The sequence below is a fragment of the Diplotaxodon limnothrissa genome, linkage group LG22 (genome assembly GCF_057381915.1).
Source record: "Diplotaxodon limnothrissa isolate DT_005_m linkage group LG22, D_limnothrissa_male_GT1.1, whole genome shotgun sequence".
Classification (NCBI taxonomy): Eukaryota; Metazoa; Chordata; class Actinopteri; order Cichliformes; family Cichlidae; genus Diplotaxodon; species Diplotaxodon limnothrissa.
The window spans coordinates 8781989-8794607 of NC_140616.1; the positions used below are offsets into that span (position 1 = coordinate 8781989).

At 41.4% G+C, this 12619-nt stretch overlaps 1 protein-coding gene across 1 annotated transcript in view; it reads right to left on the bottom strand.

Annotated features, from left to right (window-relative positions):
- The window catches only part of nfatc1 (nuclear factor of activated T cells 1), a 49748-nt gene that overhangs the window by 20023 nt on the left and 17106 nt on the right, over positions 1-12619 (bottom strand). Inside the window, exons 7-8 of the mRNA XM_085347035.1 lie at positions 5735-5790; positions 2350-2482 (exon numbers count right to left, since the gene is read on the bottom strand). Coding sequence (XP_085203161.1) covers positions 2350-2482; positions 5735-5790 — 189 coding nt within the window. The remainder of the gene's footprint in view (positions 1-2349; positions 2483-5734; positions 5791-12619) is intronic.

Consider the following 12619-nt stretch of genomic DNA (forward strand, 5'->3'; position numbering starts at 1 on the left):
GAATGGTTGTGATCGTCAGGTCAGATGTGAAGAACAGATATAAAAAAAACCCATAAATGCTGCTGCCTTCTCTTTTTAGATTAACTTGGGTGAAGGGGAAAACTTCAAAATCTTAGGTTGTTTTTGGAAAACACTGACACAATACCCTTCAAGGATCAGTGATGACATCGGGGGTCCATCTTACTCGCACGTCTGTGAAGGCTTCATTAATGCTACATCATTTAACTGTCAGCCTGCTCACGTTACAATGGCACAACTCCATAGCAAAAGAGTGCGGGTACCAAACTGGTGCTCATCCAGTCCTAGTTTGGCATTTGGCACTTTATGAAACAAAAAACAATGACAAAGAAAACACCTGAGGCGAAAATCCCATATTTAGGAAAAATGGGGAACTTTTACTTTCAAAAGTGCAGCAAAGACCTCCCTCAGTCCTCCTTTTCTTAAACAAATTGCTGTAATCAAATTCAAAACGAGTATTTTTTTTAGCAAACAATAAAACAATTGAGCCTCAACATCTGAAAGGTTGTCTTTGTATTATTTTCAATTAACCATCAGGCTGAAAAGATTGGGAAATGACTGCATTCTGTCCAGACATCTCATTGAGGAACTGAGGCCTTGATCATTTTTTCCAGCTGTGTTTTTACTCAGTCTGTCCATTTGTTTAAACTTTCTCAATGATTTTCTCCCTTTCTAGAAGACTGGCAGATTATATTGTTCAGCCTGCTGGCTTGCTGCCTTAAAAGCTTTCACCTTCTAGGAGACACTGACCACACTTGCTGTCCCACAGTCTGTCCACTCCCTTACACTCTGCAGCCCGAGGACAATGCTCCACTTTCACGGCGGGGCAATCCGTCGCCCACGTACAGGGCCGGGCCAGTTCAGCTGAATCGCAGCTTTGAACCACCCACTGGATTTTCACTCCAAGCCTGGAGTGCAATTAGCAGTGGTTTTTACATTTCAGTTGGTGGGTCAATGTTTATATTTAGCTTGGCAAAAGGCTCTCTATTCAAATAACATGTTTTTCCCATGCCCCTTTCCCCACCCTCGTGTGTCCAGTTGCCTCAGCATTCATGCAGCAACAGGTATGGAAAAGAACAGATTTTATGGATTTCTTTTTACAATGGAGGAATAATAGCGTTGCTTTGTTCCTCCCTAGAAAACCACCAGACAAGGGGGGAATACAAACTGTTTGTTCTCGTCTTCAGAAGTAAAATCCCAGCGAAAATGTTTCTAATTAGTCTGTGATGTGGAAGGAAAAGAGCAGACTGAGAGTAGTGAGGGGCTGGCATGGTGACAAAAAAGTCAAAAACAAAAAATTAACCAAAAGTCTGGAGATTAATGGAGGGTTATATATGTATATTTTATTTTACTTTGTGACCAAAATGGTTTGACTATTTGGGTTTCAAGCTGACGGGACTGTTTTGTTAAATTATCAAAAACTCAACTCTACACTAAATGATAATGAAAGCAGCTGTTTTTTTTTAATTATTAAAACATGAACAAGACTAAATGGTGAGTGATACTATTGACCCCCAGCTTAACATATATCTGAAGACAGTTTTTACCTTATTCACACTATATTTTCCCTTTTTTTGCAGCTTCATCACATCAAAATTTGCTGAAAAAGAAGTTACAACATAAAGTGGATCCACTATGCTAATGTCCATTCACAGAGAATATTTTGCTGATTCAAAATAAATTCATCCAGAGTTCATGTTCAGGCTAAAACAAGTTGCTTTAGATCCCTTCCCCCTCCCTTTAAGATGGTAGTTCTCATGATTTGGACCTCATTTGTGAGGTATAGAGCCACTACAAAAAAGATGTTTAATGAATCAAAAAAAATTGACATTTTTTCTAATGCTGTGGTGCTCACACTTTTTATTGTTAGTAAAAAGGGTCCGGAAAAGCTTTGAGATAAATGTTTTAAGTGATTTTCTTCTGATTGGCTGCTCCTCTAAACATTGACAGCAGGTGGGTGGGGCTTGTGTGCTCACAACCAGATTCAGGAGTAGAAAAAGGCAACTTGAAACAAAGCTTCTGGCTAAGAGTGAACATAGACTGACAGACTATTTTGAACTTTAGCCATTTTTATGAGCATCGTTTTATGAGCAGTGAGCATCCCTCACTGTAAGAGTATATGTAGGTAGCTTGATTTGGCTCTGACGAGCCTACAGGGATTTGGAGCTCCCCCTGAAATTGAACCAGAGAACTTTTTGTATGGCTAAAAAAATGTGTAAGCCACCACACTATGGACTCACTGTAACAGCAAACATATGAAAGGAGTTTAACATTTTATGAAGGACAGCGATGACCAAACCTATAAATTGCAGACTATAAAGACAAGTTTACCGGTGGCAGGGACGTAGGTGAAGCGCTGGTACTGGCTTCTTTTCCTCTTGCCATTGCAGATGTAGAAGTTCACGTGGACGGGAGTGGACAGTCTTTGGTTTCGGTAGGGAGGGATTTCAACAAGAAGCGAATTCTGCAACACAGAACAAGTTCTGTCATTAAAAACACACCATCTATTTAAATATCCATTTAATTAGCTTATAGCTTTGCATTTGCACTTAAACTTCTTAATTAGTACATATAAAAGGGGGAAGTCGTCACTGTGGCTTTACTTCTCTTGTTTGTCATATTGAAGAGGTAGTTGTGACAAAGAAACTGAGAACACTACATGCCCGTCTGTGCCAATTTGACAATCACAGGTAAACCCTGACAGCTACACAATCTGATTATTTTGGCAACATGTGTGTCACCCCCTGATGGCCATTAGAAGGGGGAAAGGGGAACACAAAATCCAGGCTGCAGTCCCTTCCACTATATTGTAGCTTAAATTTAAGGGGCGGCAGATACAATGTAAAAATCTGGTTGTCATCCGAAAGCCACAAAGAGGCCATGAAGTAAGGTTAGAGGGAACTCTGGTTGTTTGCACAATGAATAACTCAGTCAAAGTGAATAAATTGAACCTGGGAGTGTCCAGATAGTTTATTTCCCCAGCAGAACTTCCTGCTGAGAGTGAAGGCCAGAAGTGACCACACTCCTGGGTTCAGCCTGTGGACACATGAGCCCCATGTGTGTGTTTCTGTGAATGTGTGTGGGAATATATATGACCGAGTGTGTTGGAGGCGCTGCTCAGTAGTCAGGGAGGAAGTCATCCGTCTGCAAAACTGAGCTTCGGAGGACGGCCGGGCCTGACATGTACAGGTGAGAGCTGACACACGTTATATTAAATCACTACCACTGTAAAGCTAAGTGGAGCCAGATGAGGCTTTTCTACTTTTCTTACTCCCTGAAATCCATCGGCCCTTCAGAGAAATAGCAATTAAATTTCAGGAAAGGGTTCCTCATTTGGACTGTGTAAACTGTGTCCCGGTTAGGCAGCTGTATTTGCAGGATTCCACTGGTGTCACATGTAATTGAAGTCATTCAAATATTTCTGAAAGTTTTATGCCTGCATTTTGTGTGTTACATCATAAAATTGCAAATTGAGTTAAAACAAACACAAAAAGCAAAAGAAAATCTCAAAACAAGGTCTGGGAGGTTTAATATAATAAAACTGGTTCCTATCATGCAAACAGTGGGAAGGAAAAAAATGTGACAAATTGAGCATAGAGGAGCATTTTTGGACTCCCTAAGTGAGTGCGTCAAGACCATCTATCTAGGTATATATGAGAAATCTGTATCTAATTATAAGTAATTCTTAAAAAGAAAACATAATCATCCCTCGTCTTCCCAGATCTGCGCTCATTGGGGCAGATCAGTCTGTTCAGGTGACGTATTCTGGATTCGTTGTTTGGCCTGAGATTAAACTTGGCCAAAGCAGCATCAGTGTTTGAAATGGGACCAATCCAGCAGACTGGACTGAGTGGGGAGGGACGGAGAGAGGGAGGCCCTTTGTCTATTCAAGCAGACAGATGTGCCCCAGCAGCCACTCTAAGTGAGTGTGTGTCTGTGTTTTGCAGAGGGAAGACACTGGGAGCAGGTGCAGAGCTTCACATTTATACACGCTCTAATCCCCTCGTCTATCTCCCAGACTCCCACCACGTCTCTGGCTCTGTCTTTCCCTCAGCTGTCTGAGCGCAAGACAGGATACACTGCCAGGCTCAAACCCCCACAGGTGGAGGGCTGAACTTTTGAACACCTTTTCCACACATTTCAAACACAACACTGAAGCTTCTGTCCTGGGTTGAGGAAATCAGCGCTGTTGTTACAGTCACAGTTTACTGATTCAGAACAAAAGGCAATGCTGGTATTGATACTTCATTAGGCATTTCATTAGGTACACCTGTTTGGTTGCTTGTTAATGTAAATGTGTAATCAACCAATCACATACCATCAGCACAAATAGACATGTAGACATGGTCAAGGTGATCTGCTGAGATGATTTAAGTGACTCTCAATCGCATCATTGTTGCTGCCATTTGAGAAACTGCTGATCTACTGCATCTAGTGCAGAGAATGGCTTGAAAACCAGACAATATCTGATGAGCAGCAGTTCTCTGGGTGAAAAAATGCCTTCTGGTTAATGCCAGAAGTCAGAGGAGAACTGCCAGACTGCTTTGAGATCTCAGGAAGGCAAAAGTAACTCAAATAACCACTTGTTACAACCAAAGTAAGCAGAAGATCATCTCTGAATGTGAAACCTTGCAGCAGATGGGCTACAGCAGAAGAAGACCACACCGGCTGCCACTCCTGTCAGCTAAGAATAGGAAGCCAAGGCTGCACTTCACACGGACTCATCACAACATGAAAGCATGGATCCATCCTGTCTGGTAACAATCATCAGGCTGGTGTAATGATGTGGGGGATGTTTTCTCGACACACTTCAGGAGTGTCACATAAACACCTGAACATTGTTAGTGGCCTTGTCAGTCTTTTTACGACCACAGTGTATCCAACTTCTGATGCCTGCTTTGAGCAGGATAACAAACCATGTCACAAAACTCAAATAATCTCAAACTGGTGTCTTGAACATGACATTGAGTTTACTGCACTCAAATTGCCTCCACAGTCACCAGATCTCAATCCAATAGAGCAACCTTGATAAGTGGTGGAACAACAGATTCATGTCGTGAATGTGCAGGAACTGTGCGATGCTGTCGTGTCATTATGGACCAAAAATATATGAGGAATGTTTTCAGCCCCTTGTTGAATCTATGCTATGAAAAACTGAGGAATTAAGGCAGTTGTGAAGGCAAAAGTGTGTCCAGTACAGAGACAGGAAGTGTTTGGTAAGTGCCCTCTTAGTTTCTTCCAGCCCTGTAAAATATTTCTTGTAAATAAATAAGAGATCAGATATAAAAAGTATAACAGTTGAATAATGAACACACATTCTTTTTGTAGTATTAGCTAAGGGGTTGGGTTATTTTGCCTTTCCTTACAGGTTTATGCTAAGCTAGTAGATGAATGACTAGAATAGTTTACAAATTTTAAAGACTTCTTGAACTTCCCATCTAATTATGTATAAGTTTACAGCAGATTTGTGATTCAATAAAAAACAAACAAATGCGTTGTTGTTGCTAAGGCAGGTTGTTCTTCATCACACTGAGTGGGGCTCCAGTCGCTCTCGGCTCTCTTAATTTAGACGTTAGATTGTTTTTCAGATGCGAAGACTAAACATTTTGGCATCGAGTTCAGATAAATGATTGGGAACAGCTGCTCTTTACACAGCGCTTTAATCCTGAAATGAGATCAGCTTTGTCACAATCACTGTGTCACATGTATCACTTACAGGCTTCGAGGCGTCTCTCTCAACCTTGGCCTCAGTCTCCCAGATGTGGTGACCGTCTAAAAGAAAGGACAGGAAAGAGAGAAAGACTTAGCAACGACGGTTCAGAAAATAACCCACCTACTTGGCTCCCAGCAGAAATGAAGAAATGCAATGAGTGTTGTTATTATTATCGGTTACATCAGTGATGTATAAAACAGCTCCGGAGAGCGGAGGATATCACGAACGTCACACTGTCTGACCCACGGCTCATGAGCTCATATCCTCGGTCTAACAAACCGGGGACAGACTTCGAGACAACAAAATCGCACAGAGAGAAATCTGATGCAATCCTGAAAAAAAAAAAGAAAAGCAGTCATACCAAAGAGATGAGCGACATCTTTGGTGGATGAGAGAAAGCTTGACTTCATCGCTGTGTGGAATCCCAACATGCTCGAGCAGCTGGTTGGCTCGTTAATGCGCGGCTGGAAACTGACAACTCGCCTCGACTTTCAAACCTCTCATTTCTTCTGTTCTCATAGGAATCTTTCCGCTATCCCCATATAATGATTGCTAAACGGTACTGGTACTTTTTTCTCTTCTTTTCTGGTAATGTGCGTTTTCTTCTGTTTAGCTGCCACAATAAAAAAGGTTTTCCCATCAGGCAATAAAACGAGGCATCATGTGAACTGCTGGAAACACAGGCCTGCTAAAAAAAGCTCGGGTTTGATTTGTCATTTTGCCCAATGAGGTGTGAGTAAAACTATAATTTTCAACCAATTTATTAGACAGAGGGAAACCGCTGTGATTTCTTTAGACCCCTGACTCATTAACAAGGCTCTAAATTGACATTAAAGGGCTGTGAAATTGAAAACTTTACTTTAAAAGAAAGAAAAAGTCAGCCATGGCCAAATTTTTTTTGAAGAAAATTGACTCAGTGTCGCTCAACATGATGCCTGCAGTTTGACAAGTGGAGCGTTTGAATGGAGCAGACAGCTCAGTGGAGACGGACGGGACGCTCGGTGTTTGAGTAGACGGGAGTTGTAAGGTGGCACAGATGGAGGAGGTGCAGCTTGGCACTGACTGGAGAGCCAGAGACCTCTCTCTGCTCTGTTTGATCTCACTTTCATTTTTCTTATAGCTGCTGCACATGCCTGACACTTAGCATTAGAGTTTCAGGGTTGCTGCTCTCCAGGAAGAAGCGATAACATTCGTTTCGAATGAGTAATAGGGCTACAAATTCCTCTCAGACGATTTGAATCTTCGAGTGTCAAGTTTACGCTCATTATTTCAACTTTAACTCTAAACACAAAATAAAAGTCTTTTTTTTTTTTTTTACCAAATGTTTCCACAGAACTCCTTCATATGAAACAGACGGACTATCATCCAAGAAAAACCAACAAAAAAGGCTGAGATAGAGTGTGCTGTCACTTTAGTAATAACTCGAGGGAAACCTGAGAGGGGCTCAACTGAGAGCTGAGCTGTCACTTCTGGAGACATATTTTCAAACTCTTCAACAATCAGAAGCCTGTCTCAAATACTGTTTTTACAATACAGGCTCTGCTTGTACTAATTTAGTCAATTTTTCAGTGCACCTGCTGTAAGTAAGAATGTGGAACTGGGGCTGAGCTATTCTGAGCTATTAGAGCAAAGTTTTCTTTTTAAACCTGCTCTGTTAGACATTTAAAAGATCACTTATTATTTCTGCTAAATATCAAACATCTGACATGGTTTCTGCTGCCATTAGCCACACAGTGCTTAATAATGCATAATGTTTATGCTACAGTCAATATACACATGTAAATGTAAGTGGTTGAAATGACTTCAAAGGGATGGAAAGAACATTTCTGACGAGCTGCAAACCAGAAAAGAAAAAAGGAAACAATGCAACGCAGCCTGTGAATGCTGCAGATACATCAACAGGTTCGACTTGTCTTCCAGATGACACTTAATACGTCTCTTCGTGCAACCTTGTTGCGTGCAACTCAACATATATCATAAAACCTTGCTATTACTTGTTGTATGTTTGTCTTTTTTCACTGGTAAAATATTTTAATTCCATTTCAAGTAAATTTTCCCTACACGGTCTCTTTAGTACTTTAAAAACCCAGTGTAAATATTACATTATCATAGAAAGAAAGCCCACAATACAATAATTAGTATAAGTAAGCACTTATACAAAAAACAAAATGAAAAAAAAACAACTACTTCATCATTCAAATCTTCATCCTCGTGACCGTTCTAGATGAAACATGAAGGTATGAGAGGAAGACAGAAGGGGAATATACGACAACCTCCTACGTGAAATATTTATAACTTACTGACAGGAACAGTATGAAACTTCTGAGAAAAAAGTGACAGCTTATGACAATAAATTTTTCGTTACCTAAATTTTTCACTCTCTCTGTGGATGCTCATTATGTTCATGTCTGGCTCCACATTTCTCTTCTTGGACTCTACTAGAGATGCTTTGCATGATTCACAGTTCAAAATAATCATCAATCATCTCCAACTGGGCCTCCCCTCAGCTCATCCTCTGTCTGAAACAACACTTGTTACCTTTAAAATAACTTTCTTCTGATTGGTTGCCCCTCAAAAGAGTTGTGGGTGGGGCCACTGTGCTCACAGCCCGAGCTGTGTGCTACTGACATCATAAAGATCCAAAAGTAAGAAAGACTGTCTGAAACGAAGCCTTAGCTTTTGCCTCGAGGGGATTGCTTCTACATATAGTTAATTAATTATTCAACTTTGGATATGTTCAGTAGGAGCATTCGTCACTGTAAAGATACAGGTATGAGAGAAATGAAGGGAAGCATAAATGGTCTACTTTCATTCTAAAAACAAAATGAAATCTGAGAGTTAATAAATGTAAACAGCATTCTGAAAGCTTCAAGATAATCTGGTACAGATGCAAGGTGTAGAGTTATGGGAAGTGCATACACACACACACACACACAGACTGGTGTGTGGTATTATGATTCAAACATAAGATTTATAAACAATATGGCAAAGAAACCTCCCTATAAACAGAAAAGAGAAGAAAAACAGCTCGTCATACAGGAAGTTCTCAGTGAAAAGAATATCTTTACGTAAGCAGCGCTGACAAACTTTAAAAATAGTTAACGTGACTAACACTAAAATCTGCGCGTTTGTCTGTTTTCTCAACCCCACTCTGTCTCCTCACTTCGGGAAGCTCTCCAGAAGGGAAGCCTTTCCAGTCATTGTCAATCCACAGGAGATGAACATGTTTTTTAGATCTCCCTCAACGTCTCTGTCTGTTTCTCCCCGTCTGCTTTTGCCTTCGCTCTCTCTGACTCACGCACATCATTTTTCACATCATCACAGAGATAGAAAATTTGAATTGAGCAATTTGTTCTCGGTGCCCAGCTACCTACTGCCAGGAAACTTCTCAAGAGCTAAAAAAAAAAAAAAAAAAGAGAGAGAAAGAGCTTTGAAAAGTTGAATGCGTGGGATGCCTTTGTTTGAAAAGACTGTACCGGATAATTGATAACCACAGAATGTAATTGATAACCACAGAATGTTCCAGAGTTATAGGGCAACATCTGCGCAAAGCCTGCACCGATCCAATGAAAAACTTCGCCAGCAGTTTCTCTCCAGCTCCCCTCCCACCAAATTTCAGCGAGCACAATTTGGTTTCTAACTCTCTGGCCCACTGTGCTGGATGATATCCAATATTATCTAAGTTAAACAACTCAGCCTAAAACCACCTCGACCATATAAACCCAGCACCCCTCCCCAGCTCTCACAACGCCCAAGCTCCACCGGCCTTGGCACCGTCCCAGCCTCTCAGAAGTCGAACAATTCACATTTTGTTAGCAACGGTCTACACAAATCATTACTTTCTCAGAGCAGACATAACACAGAGCAGTCAATGACACAGCGGTGGTGTGCTGCAAAGAGTCATGGCAGCCGAGGGGGATCAAACAATATACAATACAGTTATTTGTCATGTTGTGTTTAGCAAGAGATTCAAACAGCTCCTTGTGTGTCTTAATTGAGGCTGGGTGGAGTAAAACTCTGGTGCCCAGAGTGAAACAGCGGGGTGGCATGTGCCCAAGCCCTCATAACGTACAGTAAATATAAACATATGCTCTACCCAAGTCCATGTGGCACACTGAAAGAGTTCCCTTGTCCTCTGACTGACGACTGAGACCTCTTCCTTACCACCCTGAAAACATTTGGATTTTGGAAGCTGCTTGCAAACTGAGGCCAGCTCAAATCTGATAAATGGCAGCAGATACTGACATCCAGCCCTCAAGAACACCACTTAAAGCTACAGCGGCGCCTGCCACTACACAACGTCACCCGTTTCATAGAGAAATCAATCTCTGGAGTTTCTCAAAAAAGCTGTCTTTTTCTTTCTTTTTCAAGAAATCATACCCTATAATTTATGAAAACATCATCTCATCTGTTTATGTGACTGTAATTGATTTGTTTATGAAAAATAGCCATTGTTCTCAAAAGTGTCCGAAGCAGCCAAACCGCTGAACAGCCATTGTTCTGTTAATCTAATGAAAGTGAAGTGCGCCGACCATGCGCACCACCAAAGCAAAGGAACCCTCCCTCCAAACCAAACCACCGCTCAAAAGATAGCACAGCTAACAGAGCGTGCAAGTTAAAACAAACTCATTCACCCCAAGGTACATTACTGTCATTACGCTACTGTCATCTCGCTCACAGCTCTCATTAGTTTAAAGAAGGAGGGCTGTCTGCAGTTTTCTACCGGTAATTTTAGAAACCATCTCACAGCAACGCAGCGCGGTCAAGTTCAATTTTCAGCTCGTCTTACTTGCTGCTCTGACCAAGAACGATTAGACAAAATTGTTTGGGTGTTCCCGTCAGACGAGGAAAGCTCGGCTTTTCTACCTGCTCGGAGCTCCAACTCGTCGGCTCACAGAAAGAGCGACGGGTGAGGAAGATGGTTCAAGGAAAACATAGCTGTAGGTTTGATGGATCAGGGAAATTGTTATTCGCAGCGATGCTGATTGCAGCCGACCAGGCAGCTCTCCAGAATACCAGGCCAGATGTGAAAGTGCTCTTTTCATTTGGGGTTTTTCCTCTGAAAGGATTTCCTCCAGGATCTCTCGCTATTATCAATCATTGAAGGGAAACACTGTGCAGAACCACACTTGATTAAAAATACTCCAGCAAATAAAAGGAGGGACCCGGTGAAAGTAATCAACGGTGTGCATTATTTTCAGATAACTGCAGTTGTGAAACAGTCCAGTTGTTATCGTTTCAAATGGACGCTTTCTGAACTATACAGTTATCATCAAATTTGGGGGGGAAATGTCAGCATCCAGGTGACGCAGCAGGCCTCGCTAAAATCTAATACTGTAGACAGAAAAAACCCCAAGAAGATCCTTTTTTAGCTTCATTAGTCAACACCATTTACTAAATGAAGACCATGTGATGCAGCTGGAAACTAGTAAGTGGGTCTGAGAGGTTTGTTTATCATGTTAGTCATATAGTCCAAGCATGATTAAAACAGATAAAAAAAAAAACAGTTGGGAGAATGAAATCAAACCAGCTTCTTAAACCAAAACAAAAACAGCAACAACAAAAACAAGACTACAACAAAACTTAGAACTTGGTCATAAAGGGGCGTAACTCTCCACATCGCTGGATCCCAAGCAACAGCAGTTCTCATTCAAATTCAAATACTCAACCCTAACATGCTATTGGAGAACTTATGTTTAACTTTAATAACTTTTTTCTATTTTCTTTTTCATTGTTCAGATGCAATAGGGTAGCACATATGGTCCCTTGGCCAATAAAGGGTTAAGAGGAAGAAATGTTCAGCAAGCTCATCGAGGGCGTATCTCCAATGACTGGTTGGGATTAAACATGAAGGTTTAAGAGAGAGAGAGAGAGAAAGATCCTGGCTGGTTATGAGGTTATGAGGTAAGGTTATGAAACATCTTATAACTTAACAACAAACTTGTCACATTTTGTAACCTTATATTGGACCTGCGATGCTCACTTCTAGCTCCATTTTCTTTGAGTCGCAGCTCGGAATAATCCTTGTTTATCTTTAGCTGGGCTTCGGCGCAGAGCCTCAGATCATCGCCCTTAAAGATAGCTTTCTTTTTAAGGGTATCCAGTCTTCTGATTAGCAGCCCTTCATAAACAGAAGTTTTGAGCACAGGCGGGTGGAGCTTCTGACAAAACCACATTAGAGATATCCGCTCTCTTTGACATCATCCAGAGCCAAGAGTAGAAAAATCTGTCTGAGCCTAAGCTTTTAGAGCGGCCTGAAACCCAAAGCCTTGTTTCACAGGGATTATTAGTACATACGCTGACTCCAATATGTCTACGTTTGCCCACGTTTAACATAAGCATCCACACTACAACAGCATAAACGGAACATAATGTGTCTACTTTTATCGGTGCATATCTATTTTTTAAATAACCAAGGTACAGTTTATACTCCTGCTGACAACAAATGAAGTCTTCCAGTACTAATCAACACAAAGAGGTGACTAGAGGACAGCAGGGCCTAATTTCCCACATGGAGTGGCTGCGACTTATCACAGAAAGCATCTCCTGGGCAGTAATTTTGCAAATGAAAGCAAGGTGAGATCGAGTTAGGTTTAGATTACAGGCTGATGTCTGCAGCACCAAAGCCATACAGTAATCTCTTATGACTGATTGGCTGTAGTCACGAGTGGCAGCTGAACCGATGTTATCTTGGCCATTTCTGCTAAAGGCGGGACATGCAGGCAAGATAAAGCAAAGCCAGTTTGTGTTTTCAGACTGTGTGTTAAAGAGCAGGTGACAGAGTGTGCAGGTCTCTATGGGAAAACAGGGATTTCCTTCATGAGCGTGAGTCACGGGCAGCAACAAAAACAAACTCAAAAACATGAAACTGCACATGCACAAAAAACA